This window comes from Haliaeetus leucocephalus, unplaced genomic scaffold, assembly GCF_000737465.1.
Source record: "Haliaeetus leucocephalus isolate CR32 unplaced genomic scaffold, Haliaeetus_leucocephalus-4.0 Scaffold696, whole genome shotgun sequence".
NCBI classification, from domain to species: Eukaryota; Metazoa; Chordata; class Aves; order Accipitriformes; family Accipitridae; genus Haliaeetus; species Haliaeetus leucocephalus.
In genome coordinates, this window is record NW_010973132.1 from 2,864,117 (window position 1) to 2,881,268 (window position 17,152).

The following is a 17,152-nucleotide window of genomic DNA, read 5'->3' on the forward strand; positions in this document are numbered from 1 at the left end:
GGGACGGAGCCACCAAGCCACGGGGCTGGCAAGCCCGAGCCTGGCACCGCTGGCCAACAGCTGGCTGGGGTCCAGCTGCCCCAGGTCCGGGCAGCACCAGCGCCGGGGCAGGACGGTGACACCGAGTGCCCCGTGCTTGGCGGCAGGGACTCGGCCGCCTCCGCTCCTGAGCAGCGGCGCCCGGCAGAAGAAGTATTAATGTCGGCGCCCCGTGCAAAATTTGAGAGGCAGAACGGCAACACCCAAAATGGTGGCCGGGAGGACGAGGGGGTTCTGTTGTCTTGCTGGTGCTCAAATTTTGTACGAGGTTTTGGATGGTTTTTCCCTAAGACAGCCCGCCCCACGCAGCCATGGGGTTGCCGTCGTCCCCCGAATAGGTGGCGTTTTGGTGCCACCGAGCACCTCTGAGCGGCAGCTGGAGTCCCTTTGCCCCATCTCTCCCGTAAATTTCACAAACCCATGCAAGATGCGCGATGCGCAGAGGCTATTTTTGCCACCCTCCTGCGTTCAGCCGTGCCTTCTGCCAAGTAGGAGGATTTTCGTCGCGGTGACGTTCAGCCGAGGAGCATGAAACGAGAGGCAGGTGTCCCCGTGGGTGACAGATGGGGAGTAGTCGGGGCTGGGTGTCACCAGCCCAGCACCAGCAGCTGATGCCAGCTCTCTGCCTGAGGCCATGGGTGGGAGGAGGAGGAGGAGGAGGAAGGCACAGAGCCAGGGTGGGTGCCCGCGGGGCAGCTGGCACCAGGGACAAAGGCAGCAGGGCTGGGGAGGGGGGGGGGGGGGGAGCCCCGATGAGCATAATGGACAAGGGGACAGTGGCAGCCTTGTCCCACCCTGTGCGGGGACCCCGAGGAGCAAGTGGCACATGGCAGCCACATCCAGCTGGGGGGAGAGGGGACAGCAGGGCTCCCCTCCCAGGCAGCTGGTCCCAACCAATGTCTTGAGGTGGCAGCAGGCTTGTGGAGAGGGATTGGGGGGGGGGATGTTGCATAGACTATGGGCCGGGGAGGGGGAGCTGATGGTCCCCTCACAAGGGGGCTGTTGGAGCCTGTGGGGCTGCAGTGGGAGCCATGGGTATGGCCCAAATTGAGGACCCCTCCCGTGCCTGCGGCCTCCTCGTGCTGGGCAGGGTGTGCGTGGGCAGGGCACCGTCCCACCCTCTGCTCCAGCTACTTCTTGCGGGGCCAGGAGCTGGCTTGGTGAGGTCTCGGTTGCTGCTGGGCTCTCTGTGATCATCATCCCAGGCAGGTGGTCTGGAGACAGCGAGACGAACATTCCCAGCTTCCCAGGCTGGGAAGAAACAGCTGCTGGGACTGGCTAAGTTCATCCTCTAAGACCTTGCGAATGCCCCTCCACCCTGGCTGGGCATTGCAGACCCCAGAGCGCCCTGGTCCTGCAGGATGGGTGGGTTCTGCTTGCTGGGTTGCTGCCTCCCGTCCCAGTCCAGGCAGCCAGTCTGGCTCGCGTGCTGGCCCCGTGGCACTCTGCACGCAGAGGCCGTCGCTGCGGCAGCTCCCCTGGCCCGCGTCCCGGCCCGTCGTGTCCCTGGGAAAGGCAAGCGAGGACGCGCTGTTATTTGCCTTGGCACGGGAGGGGCTCGCGGAGGCTGTGCCGGCAGGTCACCGAAGCCCCGTGGCGGGGGTCTCTCCCCTCCCCGCGCGGAGGCAGGGATCTGGCGGCCGCGGTTCAGCAGCGTGCGACTCGGTGGACTTTCAGGGCAAAGGCTTGCTTCGTGTCGGTGAGGAAGCGAAGCAAAGGTGGGGCAGCCCCTGCGCTGCTGGTAATAGCTGTAGGCTGGCGATAAGGCCGTGAGAAAATCCGGGGAGTCCCAGCGGGGCTTAGTGCTTGAGCAAAAACTAATGGTGTGGAAAATGTCGCTGCTGCAGCTGGGGGAGAAACAGCCGGTGCCCCGCAGGAGGGGCTGGAGGAGAGGATGGGGACCAGGGTTGGGGCTGCAGCAGGTGGGATGTCGTGCCCTGCTGAGGTGGGCAGGGAGGACTTGTCCCCCTTCTGCAGGAGAGTCCTCGTTACAGGGAACCTGGTGGCCTTCAGTCCGGGGTCTCACAGCGATGCTGAGCATGCGTTCCCCTGCGCACACATGCATGTGCGCACACACGCATGTGCACACGCACGGCTGGCCTCCCAGGGCAAGGCGGGCAGGGCACGGCGCCCACAGAAACTCACCTGAGCACAAGCAGCCCGACCCTGCCTCTCTCTCCAGCTGATCAGGATTGACGTCTGCTAGTGAACTATGTATACATGCGTGTGCGCACGTGCATGTATAGATATGTATCCATACCTATACGTGTGTATACGTGTACCCTTATATACACCCAAAACGGATGACTCTAGTAGCAGGTGTTAGTCTGTCCGGTAGCTGGCTCCCAGCTGGGCAGCAGCGCATCCCCTGGCCCTTGGGAATTCCCCCATTTAATAACCTCGGGTGGTCTGAAGGTGGGCAGGGCCAGCGGCATGGGAGCAAAGCATGCCCGCCCAGCCTAGGCGGGCTCCAGGCAGGCTCAGCTCTTGAATTTTTGGTTTGGGACCATCCTGCGTCCGAGTCTTCCTGGCGTGGACAAATACATCCTTCCAGGCCAGGCCGTCTGCCTCCGGGCTGGCTCTTTGCCCACGTTGCTTCGGCCGCCGCACCAGATCTCACAGCAGCGGCGTGGCGAGACGTGGGGCTGGCACTGGGGGGGTCCCCTGAGCACCGCGTGCCCAGGTGAGGGGGGAACCGAGCGGGGCGCTGCAGACCCGGGGAAGGATGGGTGCTGCTGCGCCACGCGCTGTTTACGGTTTGGGCTACAAGGCGGCTTTGTTGTTCTCCTCAGGACACTCTGAATAACAACTCTCTGGGGAAAAAGCACAGTTGGCAGGAGCGGGTGTCCCGGTCATCGTCCCCTCTGAAAACGGGTGAGTTCTCAGGCTGTTGGCCAGGAGCAGCTCCTTGCACCCTTTCGTGGCTCTCAGGAGTAAATCCCCTGCCCGGAGCCTGGGGCAAGTGGTGCCGGAGCAGGAGGTCGGGGAAAGCGTTCCCAGACGGATGCGAGGCATGTCCAGCTTGAGTCTGGTGGCATCCCCGGCCACCTTCCCCACCTGGGAGCATCCCCCTCTGCGGGGTTGTCAACGCTGCTCTCCTCCCTCTCCAGGTGAGCAGACCCCTCCCCACGACCACGTTTGCCTGAGTGATGAGGTCAATCACCAAAACAGCACAACCTCCACCAAAGACCGGGGCACATCCACAGAGAGCCCGTGCCGGCGCACGGCGGCCACCCAGATGGCACCCGCCTGCGTCGCCTCGTCCCGGCCACCCGAGAAGCACCAGGCCACCAGCCGACCCCCACCGCACGGCGCCAGCGTGGTGGTGGTGACGACGAGGGGCCCCGAGGCCCACCGGGACCGCATCCGCTACCAGACAGACGTGAGGCTGGAGGCCACAGAGGAGATCTACCTGACGCCTGTCCAGAAGAACTCGGACCCCCTGGAGACCGACAAGCCATTCCTGTCTCAGTCCAGTGAGAACCGCATGTCCATCAGCTCCGACATCGACACCTCTGGCTATTCGGCCCTGGCAGGGAAAACCAACCCCTCCATCAGTGAGGAGGACGAGGTGCTGGACTACATGTCCTCCCCCGACAAGACGAACCTGCCCAGGGCCTCCTGCGGTGGCGGGAGCGGTGGTTCCCGGCCAGGGCACAACCTTCAGAGAGCCTCGGTGAGTTCGGACACCAGCGCCCTCTCCTACGACTCGGTCAAGTACACGCTGGTGGTGGACGAGAACATGCAGCTGGAGCTGGTCAGCCTCAAGCAGTGCTACTCGGGCTACAGCGACGAGAGCGACTCGGCCACCGTCTACGACAACTGCGTCTCCTCGCCCTACGAGTCGGCCATCGGCGAGGAGTACGAGGAGGACGCCCTGAAGCGCGACTCGGTCTGCCTCTCCGAGGACTCCACCCCCGAGGCGGACATCCACTTCTCCAAGAAGTTCCTCAACGTCTTCATGAGCGGCCGGGCGCGCTCCTCCAGTGAGTGCTGGGTGCTGGGGAGGGGGGAGGTGGTGGCTGCCTGCCCGTCCCTGGTACGAGGCTGAGGGCACGCTCAGGGACCCCCGCAGCGAGGTGGAGAGCCGCCAGCCCCAGCTCTGCTTGCTGCAGCCTGTGGTTCCGTCCCTGGTGGCTTTGAGGGGGCTTGGAAAAGCCTTGTGACCTGCAGGTGGGGGTGGCCGGAGGTGATTCAGGGCTGCTTTTTTGGCTAGCCCAAGGTATGGCTGCGCTGAGGGGAAGGTCGGGTGGTCTCGCAGGGGGACAGCATCCCTCCTGGAGTGTCCCCCTCCTCCCTGAGCCCAGAGGAGCACCAGGGTGGGTGGCATGCCCCGGCAGGCAGGGCTTCCTGCGGTGCAGCTTGTCCCACGGTGCTGGTGACACCGGCTGTCGCAGCCATGTGGGGTGGCACAGGGAGGTCGTGGCCCCAGCGGGGACCACCGGGCCCCAGCGTGGCAGCTCTAGCCGTGCCCTTCTCCCATGTGGCACCGCATGGCTTTGTCTCGGTCGAGACGTTCCCCAGGAGCATCAGCAGCCTGGTTGGCTTGATGTCCATCCCTTGGTTGTGGTGCTGACCCCTCAACCCTGAGATATCCCCCTCTGCCTTTGTCCCCAGGTGCCGAGTCCTTCGGGTTGTTCTCCTGCATGATCAACGGGGAGGAGCAGGAGCAGACCCACCGCGCTGTCTTTAGGTGAGATTGCAGGTCTGAGCGGTGTCCCCAGCCTCTCATGGGGCGAAGCCCGTGCTGCCCTCCCACCACGGTGGAGCCAGCCCAAACCCCAGTGTTTCCAGCTTTTGGGAAGCCCTGGGGACCAAACCACTGCCCGTAGCTCGTGTCCTGCCCGGGAACGACATCTGCCCAGGCTGCTGCAGGGGCAAGACCTCCGAGGGCGGCCAGGACCTCTGGGGACAAGCATGGGTGGTGCCGTAGGGATACCCTTGTCTTAGGTGCCAGGTTGCTGCCGCCTTTTGAGCCTAAACCCGCTGAGATGCGTTATTCAGCATCTCGGGTCCCCACGGCTAATTACACCCGCCAGGGCGCTGCCGGCGGGTTTTGCGTTACCCCCTGCCCCAGCAGTGAGCCGGTGAGAAGGCCACCAGCGCTGCTGGCCGGCCAGGTGCTAGTGCCTCCCTGCCCAGGTTTGTGCCTCGCCACGCGGATGAGCTGGAGCTGGAGGTGGACGATCCTTTGCTGGTGGAGGTGCAGGCAGAAGATTATTGGTACGAGGCCTACAACATGCGGACGGGCGACCGGGGCATTTTTCCTGCCTACTACGCTATCGAAGTCACCAAGGACCCAGACCACGTAACAGGTACCAAGCCTCTGCGCGCAGCCTGCTGATGTCCTCCGTCTTGTGTCCACCTCCTCTCCCCTGAGCAGAGCAGGGGGATGGAGGGAGGACCAAGCCGGGCACCCGGCAGGGAGCGATCGGCAGCTTCTGGTGTGATGCTGGGAGCTGGTACCCGGTGCTGCGGGAAGCCTTCCCTGGGCAGGGAAACGTGCAGGGCTGGGAATACGGAGCGGGGAGGTGGATCTCGGCCCACGTTCCCAGTCACCGGAGACGATCCCCACCGCGTGCTCTCTCTTCTAGCTCTGGCCAAGAGCAGTGACTGGGTGGACCAGTTTCGGGTGAAGTTCCTCGGCTCGGTGCAGGTTCCCTATCACAAGGGCAACGACGTGCTGTGCGCGGCCATGCAGAAGGTAGTGTCCCACCCCATCCCCAGGAGCAGGAGCGCCTGCTGCTCCTGGGAGCAGGGCAGAGCCTCAGTGGGGAAGGGAAAGGGTGAACGAACCGCCATAACTGCTCACGAGTGTCAGAGCTTTGTCTCTCGGTCTTCCTCCCCCTCCAGATTGCCACCACGCGCCGCCTCACTGTGCACTTTAACCCACCCTCCAGCTGCGTCCTGGAGATCAGCGTGCGTGGGGTCAAGATTGCCGTGAAAGCCGACGACTCCAAGGAGCACAGCAAGGTAGTGCCCCGCTCCCCGCTCATCTCCTCCCTTCCCCGGCTCGTGCCCCCCCTGTGCTACAGGTCATGTTTGCGTGTGAAAATGGAGGGTCTCCACCCTACGTCTGAGGGTGTGACAAACACCATCAGCGGGGTCGTAGGCCCACCTCGGGGTCCCTCGTGCCCCACGGGCTCCCAGCTTTGGGCCGTATCCGTACAGCTGGCTGATGCCCTCGCAGCTGCCAGGCGCGTTGCTGTGCTGGGATGCTGCAAGCTGAGCCATGCCAGTAATCTGTCAGCTGCTTCTAAACCTTTCTGCTACTATTTTGAGTGGTGTCCTCCAGATCTGCCCTGTAATCTCTTTAGCTGGCTATGGCAGGCTGCTGATTAGCGTTCTGCATAAGTAGCCTAGCAAAGCACGGTGAGATGCTGGGCAGGGGCAAGCGAGGGCTTTGCAGCGAGCTGTTGGGAAACCTCCCCTACAGCTGGGGGGGTAGGAGTAGTTCATGGCTGTGGATGCTGTGGCAGGGAGCTGGGCTGGGGTTTCTACAAGTCCTGCCTATACCTAGAGGATGCCATCAACTTGGTTGCTCTTTAAACTTGTATAAATGAGTTCTCGTTTCTGGCTGGGACCCTTTGAACACCCAGGCTTGAATGACTGACTGACTTAAAAGTTATCCATTCACCTTCTATCTGCTGGTATTTCTGAGAGCCTTTTTAGTGAGGGAGAGGGGCTGTGTGTGCTGGGCAAACAGCAGCGCTGATTCTAGCCTGCATACAGCCTAACACAGGGCCTCCAGGGAAACTCTGCAGGAGCTGCTGGAGCTAGAGGCAGCCGGGATGGGAGCCAGCAGGGCTGCCTGGAAGCGTACCCTGTGTGCGGGTGCTTGGGGCCATCCTGAAACTGCTGCTGGTAGCAGCCCAGGATCAGGCTCCAGTTTATTTTACTGCTTAGTCCAAGCACAGATTTCCAGGGGTCAGATACCAGCTGCCCTGTAGGCCTGGTGAGGAGGAAAGCTTTGATGGGTCCTTTCTCTGTTCCCCCAGGTAAACAAGTGTAGCCATTTTTTCCAGCTGAAGAACATTTCCTTTTGTGGATACCATCCAAAGAACAACAAGTAAGTAGTGGGGGAGCATGGGGCAGCTCTCAATGCCAGCGGCTTGGCACAGAGGCTTCACTGCCTTACTGCTGAGGGCAGCATGCCTGGGGCCGGGAGGGGAAGGGGAGGCTTCCCAGCGCCCCGGTCCTGAGGGTTCCCCTTCCCCTGTAAGCCCAGCCCTGCAGTTTCACGCAAGAGCAGCCTTTGGATGGCAGTTACATCCCAGCTCTGGGCATGGACCGTGGGAGCTGGCGGTCACTGGGTTTTGTGGGGGTGCAGGTCCCAAACGCCTGTGCTCAAGGGTGGGGATGCTGAGGTACCTGTGCCTGCTTGTCTGCCGGTCCAGTCTTGCCCACTCTCTGCCCTCAGATATTTTGGGTTCATCACCAAGCACCCTGCTGACCACAGATTTGCCTGTCACGTCTTTGTCTCGGAGGAGTCCACGAAGCCGCTGGCGGAGTCTGTAGGGTGAGTCCTGGCTGAGCGGGGCACAAGGCGCTCGCTCCCGAAGGGCAGGAGGAATGAGGCAGGCAGGCTGAATCCTGCCATCTCCCCATATGTGTGGGGCTTGGACCTGGCCCCAGGCTGGCACCTCTTCCCTCAAGTGAGAGGCTTGGAGCGAGAGCCAGGGCTGACGGGGCTACGGGCAGCATATTCCTGACAGCACTGGAACAAGTCCCAGCGCAAGGCTTTGCAGGCAGATGGCTGAAAGTCATGCGCTGTGCAGGGGATCAGAAGCAGGATGGAGACCCTGCGGCTCTGATGGCAGCTCTGGGTGCTAACGCAGTAGAGGCAAGGGGCTGGGGGGGGCGGGCCGGGAGGGTCAAACTGGCCACAGGGTAGGGAGCAAGGGCAAGAGGGGCTCTCTGCTCAGCTTTGCCCGGTGCTGTGTTGCAGGAGGGCTTTTCAGCAATTCTACAAGGAGTATGTGGAGTACACGTGCCCCACGGAGGACATCTATCTGGAGTAGGGGCTGGCACAGGCACCTCCTGCACAGCCAGGGCTGCAGTCTCGCCCCTTCCCCGTGTCGTGCATGGACAAGAGCTGCTTTGAGCCTGGAGGAGGAGGGGGGGGCCCGGGGCAGGGCTCCCCAGGGCACGGAGCGCCGCCTCTTTTCATGACTCCCCTTCCTCGGGCTGGGGGGGGACGGGAGGGGGGAGGGCTGGACAAATTGTGTTCATTGTACAAATACTCTTAGTTTATTCTATTGGAGAAGCACCCGCTGGGTGCCCTGCCTGTGAGCGGCGGAGGGGTGGGCAGCAGCGTGCTTGGGCCCTTCCCCGCTGCAGGCTGGGGTGACAGCATCTCCTCCTTGTGACCATGGCCCAGCTTCCCGTCACATCCTTCTGGGGTGACTTTTAACGCAGTGGCAGAGTCGGACTCTCGCAGTATGAAGACAGAGCAGCTACAGCAAACGAGACCCACGTGCTGGCTTCTGCCTAGGAGGTGGGCTTGCCCTGGGCAGGCATTGCCTCCCTGCCAGGCGCTGGGGACAAGGCTGCTGGGCAGGGATGATGGAGGGAGCCCCAGTATCTCCTCAGCCGGGGCCAGGATGAGCTGAGACAGCTCACCCCTGCCTCTGCCCCCCGTGCCTGTCCCTACCCTCTTGTATCTGTGCCCCAGGGAAAGAGAAAAATCCCCCCAATACCTCCCTGCAGTAACTACACCTCGGGAGGGGAGCCTTTCTCTGCCCCTTTCCCCCTCTCCCCCCGCAGCTGCAGGTGGCAGAGGCAGTGGCAGAGCTGGGCCACCCCAGAGCAGTGGGGCTCAGCCCCTCTGCAGCACTGGGTGCCTGCCAGAAGAAGCGGGGCAGGGAAGGGCTAAGCCTGCAGGGAGCCGTGCGAAGCACTGGGGAGGTAGAAGAGCTCTCCTGGTCCCTGCAGCCAGCGGTCTCTGTGCTTCAGCTGGATCTGCTGTGATGGCAACAACTATTAAATATGATGGTTCATGGAGCAGGGCTGCTGTGCTGTTTGTGTCCCACCACAGTGGGTCTGGGCCCTGGCTGGTTCTTTCCCTTGGGACCCCCAAGAGGAGCTGGAGCTTCTCAGGTTTGGTCCGAGAGTCCCGGTTGCAATTCCTAGAGGCCAGAGATCATCATATGATGATCAGAAGGGAACCTCTGGATGTCACCTGCTCCAGTCCCCACCCAAAGCAGGGCTCGCTTACCCTTAACCCACCCCCCCCCCCGTCCCCACACCCCATACCTACACTGTCCTGCGGCACTGGGGGGTTCCCCAAGACCGGGCTGTGGTGGGCACAGGGGCACGCTGGTTCACAGGCGGGCATCGTAGTAGTACTCCAGTAAATCAAGCTCATCGCGCTTGCTTTTGCCAGCTCTGCGCAGTGCTGCTGGCCGCTCCCGGGCTGCCCAGGTCCTGAAGCGAGGCTGCTTGGGTTTGATGCCATAATCTGCAGGTAGAGTGGAGAGGCTGGGCTCAGCCCTGGGCTGCTCACAGGACCGGGGATAACTGCCTACCTGGAGAGGTGAGTTCAGGGAAAGGGGTTTTAGAGGGGTGAGGAGAGCACTGTACCGTCCACCAGGCCAAAGTGCTGCTGCGGAAGCTCCAGGGGAGCAGAGAAGTCCTCGGGAACAAAGGAGCTGGCCCTGCAGAAGAAAACCAGGGGCAGGAGTGAGCCGAGACCCTATGGCGCTTGCCCAAGAGCTCCCACGTGCCGCTTGTCTTCACCTGGCCTGGCCAGGTCTCGAGGGCTTGTTGCCACAAGTGCCAGCCCACACCTGGGCCAGGAGCCCTGCAGCACCTCTGCAGGTACCAGGGTGAGGAGGAGGAGGAGGAGGAAGAGGGAAGCACCATCACCTCTGGCTCAAGGGCCGCGGGAGGGCAGCCCCCAGCAGCAAGGTGAGCAGCAGGAGCCAGCACCGCATGATGCGCACTGATGCCAGCTCCACAGCGAGGTCACAGAAGAGCCACACCAGTAGCCCTGGGACACCAACTGGGTTGGGCAGGGGACAGGCTCCTGCCCGGGCGCTGCTGCCTACCCCTTCCCAGTATGTAAGCTTCTGGTCCTAGGCTGCTTGGTCCTGCCAGCTGCTCACAGCCCTCCCTGCACCGCTGCACATCCCTCCCATGCAGCCATAATGCCAGGTCTGTTTCCCTGTCCCTCACCACCACCCTTTGCCTCCCTCTCAACCCCTGTAAAAGCAAACCCCTTCATCTCAGTACCCCCCCCGCAAACTTTCCAGACTTTGCAGTCTTCAGTATCTTCCTCTGCTAAAAGTCCAAACGAAGAGAGCACAGTCTCTCCCTCATGGCTCTTCCACGCTGTGTTACAGGGCATTGCTGTGACCTGAGGTGGCAACACAGACCCCCCACACTGCCAAAGCCCTGTGGTCCCCAACTGCTGTGGCCTGTTAGGGGGGTGTGCTTGGGGCTACATCCCATATTTCAGGTGCTGAGGCAAGAAGGCTGTGACCCCTGCAGCCCCAGAGTCCATCAAGGTAGGAACGCTCCTGTCATCCACCTGAGGCCAAGGCACCAGTTTCCAGCTCCCAAGCTCTGCACAGGGCTGGTAGCTGCCTCTGAGGCAAACCAGTGCCACCAGCTGGCTACCCCTTCGTCCTGGCCAAGGGAGCCACCACAGACGCACACTGAGCAGATGGATGCCTCAACTGTCCCCCAGTTAGCTCAGCAGATATAAAGATGGCCATGGCTGTCCAAGCCTCTCCTGGGCCCTTTATTGCGGGTGGCGCAGCAGTATTTGCAGAATTAATCTCTTTCTAAGAGACAGCATATCCCAGGGTAGACAACTGCAAAAGCTGCTCTGATATAGAGACTGGCTGGCAACCAGATACGAGGGGAGCCCATGCAAAGAGGGAGGTCTTTTAGCTCAGTTCTTTCCATTCAGTCAGTTTATTTGACAGACAAGCCTGCTCCAAGCAGATTGGCCAGGCATGGCCAACACAAGCAGACTGCAGGTCAACCTCTGTGCCATGAGGTAGGAGACAATGGTCTCCAAAAACCACTACGCTGCCTGGCTTTACTATAGTGCAGCTGTACAAAAGGAGAAAAATCAAGTGCTTAAAAAAAGAGGTTGTCCCATCACCATCACTGCAGCCACAAAACAGTCCAGAGAAAGAGGTGGCCAGGGTCTCTCCACGTGTGTAGTGTCCATCATTCACAGCTAGATCTGTTAAAAAAGTTACATACAACCCCCTCCCCAGCCTGCAGAACAGGAGCTTCTCATTGATGGTTTAACTGAGAATTAGACATTATCAACATCCCTCCCCCAGCCTGTGTGCCCTCCTTAGAGATGTCCAGCCATGATCTTAGCAGAGAATAATCATCATCTTCTCATCAGCCCCAGTTATAGAAATAGATTTTCTGCCAAGCAGGCAAGTAATCCATCAGCGGCCCTGAAACAAGAGAACAGAGGGATCATGCACATAGAAATGCAAGAATTTGAAGCTGTATGTATACAGGGTATATCCCCCCTTCTCATTCTGATACCGACCAATCCCAAATCTCCAGTTATACAACTCTGATGTTCCCGAGAATAGAACAGTTACTTCTGCCAAGATGGGAGACAACTTTGGGATGTGGTGCCAGAGATTAGAGCAGGACCAAGCAGGGTGTGAAACATGGTCAGCATGGCCATGGTGTGGGACACCACTCCCTCAGAGCTGACATATCCAAGCTCCAGTGGGAAAGGGCATCTACAATGTGCAAGGGGAAAACCCGCATGCAGCGAGTCAGGAGGACACTGCTGTGGCACAGGGAAGACAACTCAGCAATAACAAGCAGGTGCAGACACAGAAGCAACTGCTGTGGAGTGAAAATGCTTATGTAGCACATGGCTTAATGCAGACTCCAAAGCCTCTCTGAAATTACTAACTGGAGGAAGTGGCTCCTGAGCTAGCCAGCTTTGTGACCTCCCCAAAGAAAGGACAATCCCATGATGCCAGGCTGATCTAATGCCACATCACTGCCACGAATCACTCCACAAAAAGGCTTCACATCAGCAGGGAAGAGGGGGAGGTGGAATTCTGGCCCATAATAAAGGGCTCCTCCGGTGAAGAAGACAGACCTGGTTCAGCCCTTTGATTTACCATCGGTTCCTGCCTGGGTCAATACCTCTAGGCACCTGTTTACCCCTCATGTCTGCACTGCAGACTGGGGATCAAGGAAAAGAGTTCAGAAACAGGGCTGCAAAGCAGGGCTCTGGTGCACCAGCTGAGGTGCAGAAAGGGAGCCCAGGAGAACAGGTCTAGGTGGCAGAGACTGAGCTCTGCAGCCGGGGAGGGCACATAGAGGTTTACCACTCTGGTTGAGCCAAGAAGCAATTCATGCTTTCTTGTCCCAGTTTAAAACAGGCATCACCACAGTGTGAACTGGTGCTAACCATTCTAGGGACATCCCAACTCCTTCCTCAGGTTGGAAACCAATTGAGAAACATTCTGCCCAACTCCCCTGATTTTTCTCCACCAAACAGAGATATGGCAGTGGGGCCCACTTACGTGTGACAAAGCCAATTCCAGGCACGTAATCAGCCAACAAGCGCAGGAGGAGGAGGATCCTGCCCCTAGGAAGGGAGAGAGTATGAACGAGTCCAGCGGGACACCTCCCGTCCCAGCTGTCGAATGCAAGAACAGCAACGGCAGCTGTTACACAAGTGCTCAGATTAACCTGGTCACAGGCACCCAGACCTCTTCAGATCTACTCACCCAGTTCCCTGACGCTATTTCTGTTAAAAGGGAATTTTTCAGCAAAAGCCCAGCAGGGGCCCCTTACTCTGAATATCGGTCATAGAAAGGAGATCTCAGCAGGTAGTACAGCAGTAGGATGGTTCGTCGCCTCAGCTCTGCTCGTTCTCGCCTGTTCAGGTCTTTCAGATCACTCAGCAAGCTCAGACTGGAAGAAGGACAGAGAGGTAACTCACGGCAACAGCAGCCAGCAGGGAAAAGAAAGCGCATTTCTAAATGCCCTCCGTTCTCAGCTCCTCGCAGGGTGGGCTGCACCAGCTCAGAACAGAGAGCACTGTAAGTGTTGCAGAAGATGCCTAAATGTGTCAATCTCCCAGCTAAAGACCATCCCCCGTGCGTATTTCTCTCGGTGGGGCCTGCCCAGGTTTGGGGAACAGGGGGAAGTGTGACACTTAGCCACCACCAACCTCAAGCACCCGCAAAGACTCTTCCTCAGACTGACCTCGAGATGTCCAGGACTGCTGAGAGGAGCCAGGGTTTCCATGATCTCTGGCCCCACACTCCTAAACTCAATACTAGGAACACACAGTCAAGGAACAGAAAGAACCAGAGATGGCTAACAAGAGGCACGCAGACAAGCGATCCCCTGGGTACCAGCAAAGCTCTGCCGAGTGCAGGAGAACACACTCTAAGTAAGTGCTGGGGGCGGGGGAGGGCCCAGGGAAGGGACTGGAGGACTTGCGTCCACAACTCCAGTGGCTGAGGCGAGCTCTCAAGGCGTAAGAGAAGAGAGGAGTCCAGAGGCCCCTGCCTAAGCAGAGCAGCAGCAGGGAGAGAGAAGCCTGGCATGGCACTGCCCTGCAACAGGGCCGAGCCCGCAGCACCCTCTGCCGGCACCCGGGCTGTGGTGTGAGTGCACACGCAGCCAGGGCAGGATACGGTGGAGCAGAGGGCGGGTAATGTAGAGGGATTCTGCGATGGTTTCTTGGAGACCCAGAGGGGTGGGAGGCTGGTTCATCTCCTCTGCTCTTCGGCTCTGTGACTCCTCCCTCTGCTGGGGAGACCCCCAGTGCCGGGACTGCAGGGATGGGGCTGAAACAAGCAGATTAGGTCACTAACACAAATAAAACCTTCCTACCACGCTTCCCGGCACCACCCCCCACTGCTGCTTTCTGCAGCGTGAAGGTGTGAAACGGGAAAGCTTGAAGAGCTGCTCACACAGCAACTGCTGTGGCTGACTAGCACCCTCAGGGCTTGCCTCCGGACGGGACAGAGCAGGGAGCGGTCCTTGTAAGGTCTGTGCTCCTCAAAGCATAACCACGCTGAAGGGTTGCCTCTGTCACACAGCTCACTTGGGAAAAATAAAATTTAAGTGCTAGCCTTGCAGCACGTGCCTGGATCCTCATGCTACCCCGGCACCCACAGCACCCAGTGACTGGCAAGATATGCCCCAACACAAGGTTCTGCTCTTTACTGCCCACAACCAGGTCATACATAAAGGGCACAGAGCAGAAACAGCTCAGACAAACAGGCTCAGCTACTTACTGCTCTGGAGAGAGCGCACAACACGGCTGGAACGCCTGCCAACATAGGTCTGATCTTTCCCTGAGGAGTTGTCTTCCATGTCTGCAGGAGAAAACAGCCACAGGGGTCAGGCTCCAAAGCAACACGCCTCACACGGGCTGGCAGCGCCCTTCCCTACACTCCCATCAGGAAGACCAGACTGAAAGTTTGATCTAGTGCAAACCAGACCATCCTGAAGGGGCTAACACTAAGCAGAGGGTGAAAAGGTAAATCTGCCTGGCATTGCTCAGGCCTAGGATCTCTTTGCTCACTGTCACACCAGGGGACACGCAGCTTGACTCACAGTTCAGCCAACGGTTCCAGGCTTAGACTCCTCCACCCCCTCCTTCCAGACCATAGGACAATCCTGCCACTAAGCTAACTCGTGCTCTGCAGAGGGTGGGAAGTTCAACACAGCTCAGCTTCGTGTACTGAAGCCTTACAGTTCCCTGTGCTGCCCAAGCCACTGCTCTGATGAGTGATTCCTAACAGGACAAGACATGTAGCCCAGCAAGGTGGCAAGCCAACGATGACAGCACCGTGGGCTCACCTTGGGGGTGGAGAGGCTGCTGCTGCTCCCTGTTCAGCGGCACAATGGGAGGAGATGTCTGGATGCCAGCTTTGTACCACAGCAGGAGCAGAAGACGAAGGATGGCTCTGTGAGCAGACACATGGAAGCTTTCAATACCAGGCTACGGAGCTGGGTTCCTGTTGCACTGGAAAGGTGGCTTCCACAGAAGAGGGAAAACCTCAGGTCTGCTCAGGGCAACTGGCAAGGCGAGAGGGGTAAGCGTCCCCTTCTGTGGCACAGTATTCAGCACACCGCGGGGCTCCAAATTCCCCCAGCCTCTGGGACTAGCAGCTCAGTCCTGCTTAGGCTTTTTCCTGGGGTACTGCCGAGTGCCCTCCAGATCCCCTTTCCGAGCGCACACTGCCCCTTCCCCTCCGCTCGCGGCACTTACTTAGCCAGCTGGATGAGGACAATGATGGTCCACCGGCCCATCTCCCCCCACACCCTGGCTGTCCCCATCTCTGCAAAGACCTCCACGCATTCTAGCACACTGAGCCAGGTCAGCAGCTTCTGCTGCGGCAGCGACTGCAAAACACAGAGGGGAGGAGGGGGAGAGGATGGAGGTTCTGTTTGGGAGTTAAACGGGGCAGAAGCACAGCCCAGTCTGGTGGGACCCTCAGAAATAAGCACTGGATGGCCTTGGAAGTCACAGCCCCAGAAACAAAAAGTGGTGCCTCCGCTGCAGCCAGAGTCTACGCACAAGCCTGCTTCTCCACCTCCAAGCAGGGGCAGACCGAGACATCACAGTATCACACAGAGCTGCTACCCCAGAAACAGGTAGAATACCACAGCTGTATCTTGGATTGCCTTCTACCCCAACTGACACAGCAGGACAGTCTCCCAGATTGTGGCACTGTGCCTGAACTCCATGTCAAAACTCTCTCCTCCTTGTCCCAGAGTCAGCATACACAACAAACCTCCTCCCTGGTTAAAGCTGATGAGGGAATACACTTGCAGTATAGGGAAGGGGACCCAGAGTCCACAGTCACACCAGACCAAATGCCTGCTGAATACAGCATCAGTCTAGATTCCAGGCATGAACCCCAAGACAGTGGGTGCTCCTCCAGCCTGGGCCCCTGCTCCCCATGCAGGAACTTGCTGGTGCTGTCAACCACAGGATTTAACCCGTTGAAAAGCATCCATAAAGACAATACAGGTGAAATTCACTTCAGCCTTTAACAACCAGGGAAGCAAGTCTTCCACATTTCTGTTTGTTACACACCTGACACTCCAGCCGGAGAGCTGCCTACACCCAAACCCACACAGCGGGCAGGCTTGCAACAGAAGAGGCCTGTCCGGAAAAAAAACGCCCTCCTCCTCCTCATTCCCCAAAGGGCCTAACAAGCGCTGGGAGCCAGCCTGGGGCTCTTGCAAGAGAGACACAGAAGCAAGGTGCTTACGTTTGTTTTGCTCAATAGCGTATGCAAAGGAAGAGTCTGAGGAAATGGAATCGGCACTTCAGTACTCCAGAGCCACTGCTCTGGAAACAGCAATGGTTATTCAGCAACACCTTTCCCTAACTCAAGTTCCAAACTTCTCAAAAACCCAGTGGAGCTCCTGGTGCAAGTCAGGGCCTGATTTTTGTAGTCCAGGGAGTGCTCCAGCCACTCCTCCAAGCCAGAAGCTACAGGGCAGGGCTGCTGTTTACCTGCCTTCAGAGGTTGCGTCTGGCCTCTACATACCTCACAGCAAAGAGAGGCCACAGCAAAGACCTGTTAGTTTCTACAGACACTCCCTGAAAGCTTCTGCAAAGAAGAAAGCACGTGTTCCAAATCCTCCTCCCACACACTCCAACCTTACCACAGGCAGGCTCTGCTGCAGCTCTTTTCGGAGAATCCAGTCATTTAAGAGCACTAGGAGGTTGGAAGCAGAGTACACTAGAAAAGGATGAGAAGAACACCGCAGTTACGGAACACAAAGAAAGCAAACCAAACCTGGACAGCTGCCTCTTCCCCCAGGAGGGAATGAGGGAAGAAGGGCAGCAAGACACGCAGATTCCTCCCACGGGCTGCTGGAGGATGCAGCCAGGCGTGAAGAAAACAAGGGGTCCGGGGAATGGCCCCACGCACCCCCGCGCAAAGCCACAACCACCAGCCCTTCAGCCGGCGGGTGCCAGGCTGCCGCGGCAACCCCCCGGCTCCCCGCTGCCCACCTACCCAGCTCCGACAGTGCGTGGGAGTCCGAGAAGCGACCTGCGAAGGGAAGAGAGCAGCTACCAGCCGGAGCCCAGCGCGGGGGGAAACCCCCGCTCCCCGCTGTGCCCCAGCCC

General features: G+C 59.2%; 3 protein-coding genes across 3 annotated transcripts in view; 1 reads left to right on the top strand and 2 right to left on the bottom strand.

The window, feature by feature from the left end:
• Nucleotides 1-8,500, top strand: part of MAPK8IP1 (mitogen-activated protein kinase 8 interacting protein 1) — a 9,033-nt gene extending 533 nt beyond the window's left edge. Inside the window, exons 2-10 of the mRNA XM_010580093.1 lie at nucleotides 2,832-2,913; nucleotides 3,150-4,025; nucleotides 4,657-4,732; nucleotides 5,182-5,354; nucleotides 5,634-5,743; nucleotides 5,893-6,012; nucleotides 7,038-7,108; nucleotides 7,460-7,558; nucleotides 7,988-8,500. Coding sequence (XP_010578395.1) covers nucleotides 2,832-2,913; nucleotides 3,150-4,025; nucleotides 4,657-4,732; nucleotides 5,182-5,354; nucleotides 5,634-5,743; nucleotides 5,893-6,012; nucleotides 7,038-7,108; nucleotides 7,460-7,558; nucleotides 7,988-8,060 — 1,680 coding nt within the window. The 3' untranslated portion in view covers nucleotides 8,061-8,500. The remainder of the gene's footprint in view (nucleotides 1-2,831; nucleotides 2,914-3,149; nucleotides 4,026-4,656; nucleotides 4,733-5,181; nucleotides 5,355-5,633; nucleotides 5,744-5,892; nucleotides 6,013-7,037; nucleotides 7,109-7,459; nucleotides 7,559-7,987) is intronic.
• Nucleotides 8,501-9,361: 861 nt separating this feature from the next.
• Nucleotides 9,362-10,194, bottom strand: LOC104839679 (chromosome unknown open reading frame, human C11orf94). Its single transcript, XM_010580094.1, has 3 exons — nucleotides 9,907-10,194; nucleotides 9,622-9,689; nucleotides 9,362-9,499 (listed from the first exon to the last, which is right to left on the bottom strand). The coding sequence occupies exons 1-3, from the start codon at nucleotides 9,972-9,974 to the stop codon at nucleotides 9,363-9,365; spliced, it is 273 nt and encodes a 90-aa protein (XP_010578396.1). The 5' UTR covers nucleotides 9,975-10,194; the 3' UTR covers nucleotide 9,362.
• An 864-nt stretch (nucleotides 10,195-11,058) lies between these two features.
• Nucleotides 11,059-17,152, bottom strand: part of PEX16 (peroxisomal biogenesis factor 16) — a 10,996-nt gene continuing 4,902 nt past the window's right edge. The window contains exons 5-14 of the mRNA XM_010580211.1: nucleotides 17,040-17,138; nucleotides 16,684-16,760; nucleotides 15,275-15,408; nucleotides 14,863-14,969; nucleotides 14,295-14,375; nucleotides 13,689-13,841; nucleotides 13,252-13,324; nucleotides 12,838-12,957; nucleotides 12,564-12,628; nucleotides 11,059-11,462 (exon numbers count right to left, since the gene is read on the bottom strand). Coding sequence (XP_010578513.1) covers nucleotides 11,404-11,462; nucleotides 12,564-12,628; nucleotides 12,838-12,957; nucleotides 13,252-13,324; nucleotides 13,689-13,841; nucleotides 14,295-14,375; nucleotides 14,863-14,969; nucleotides 15,275-15,408; nucleotides 16,684-16,760; nucleotides 17,040-17,138 — 968 coding nt within the window. The 3' untranslated portion in view covers nucleotides 11,059-11,403. The remainder of the gene's footprint in view (nucleotides 11,463-12,563; nucleotides 12,629-12,837; nucleotides 12,958-13,251; nucleotides 13,325-13,688; nucleotides 13,842-14,294; nucleotides 14,376-14,862; nucleotides 14,970-15,274; nucleotides 15,409-16,683; nucleotides 16,761-17,039; nucleotides 17,139-17,152) is intronic.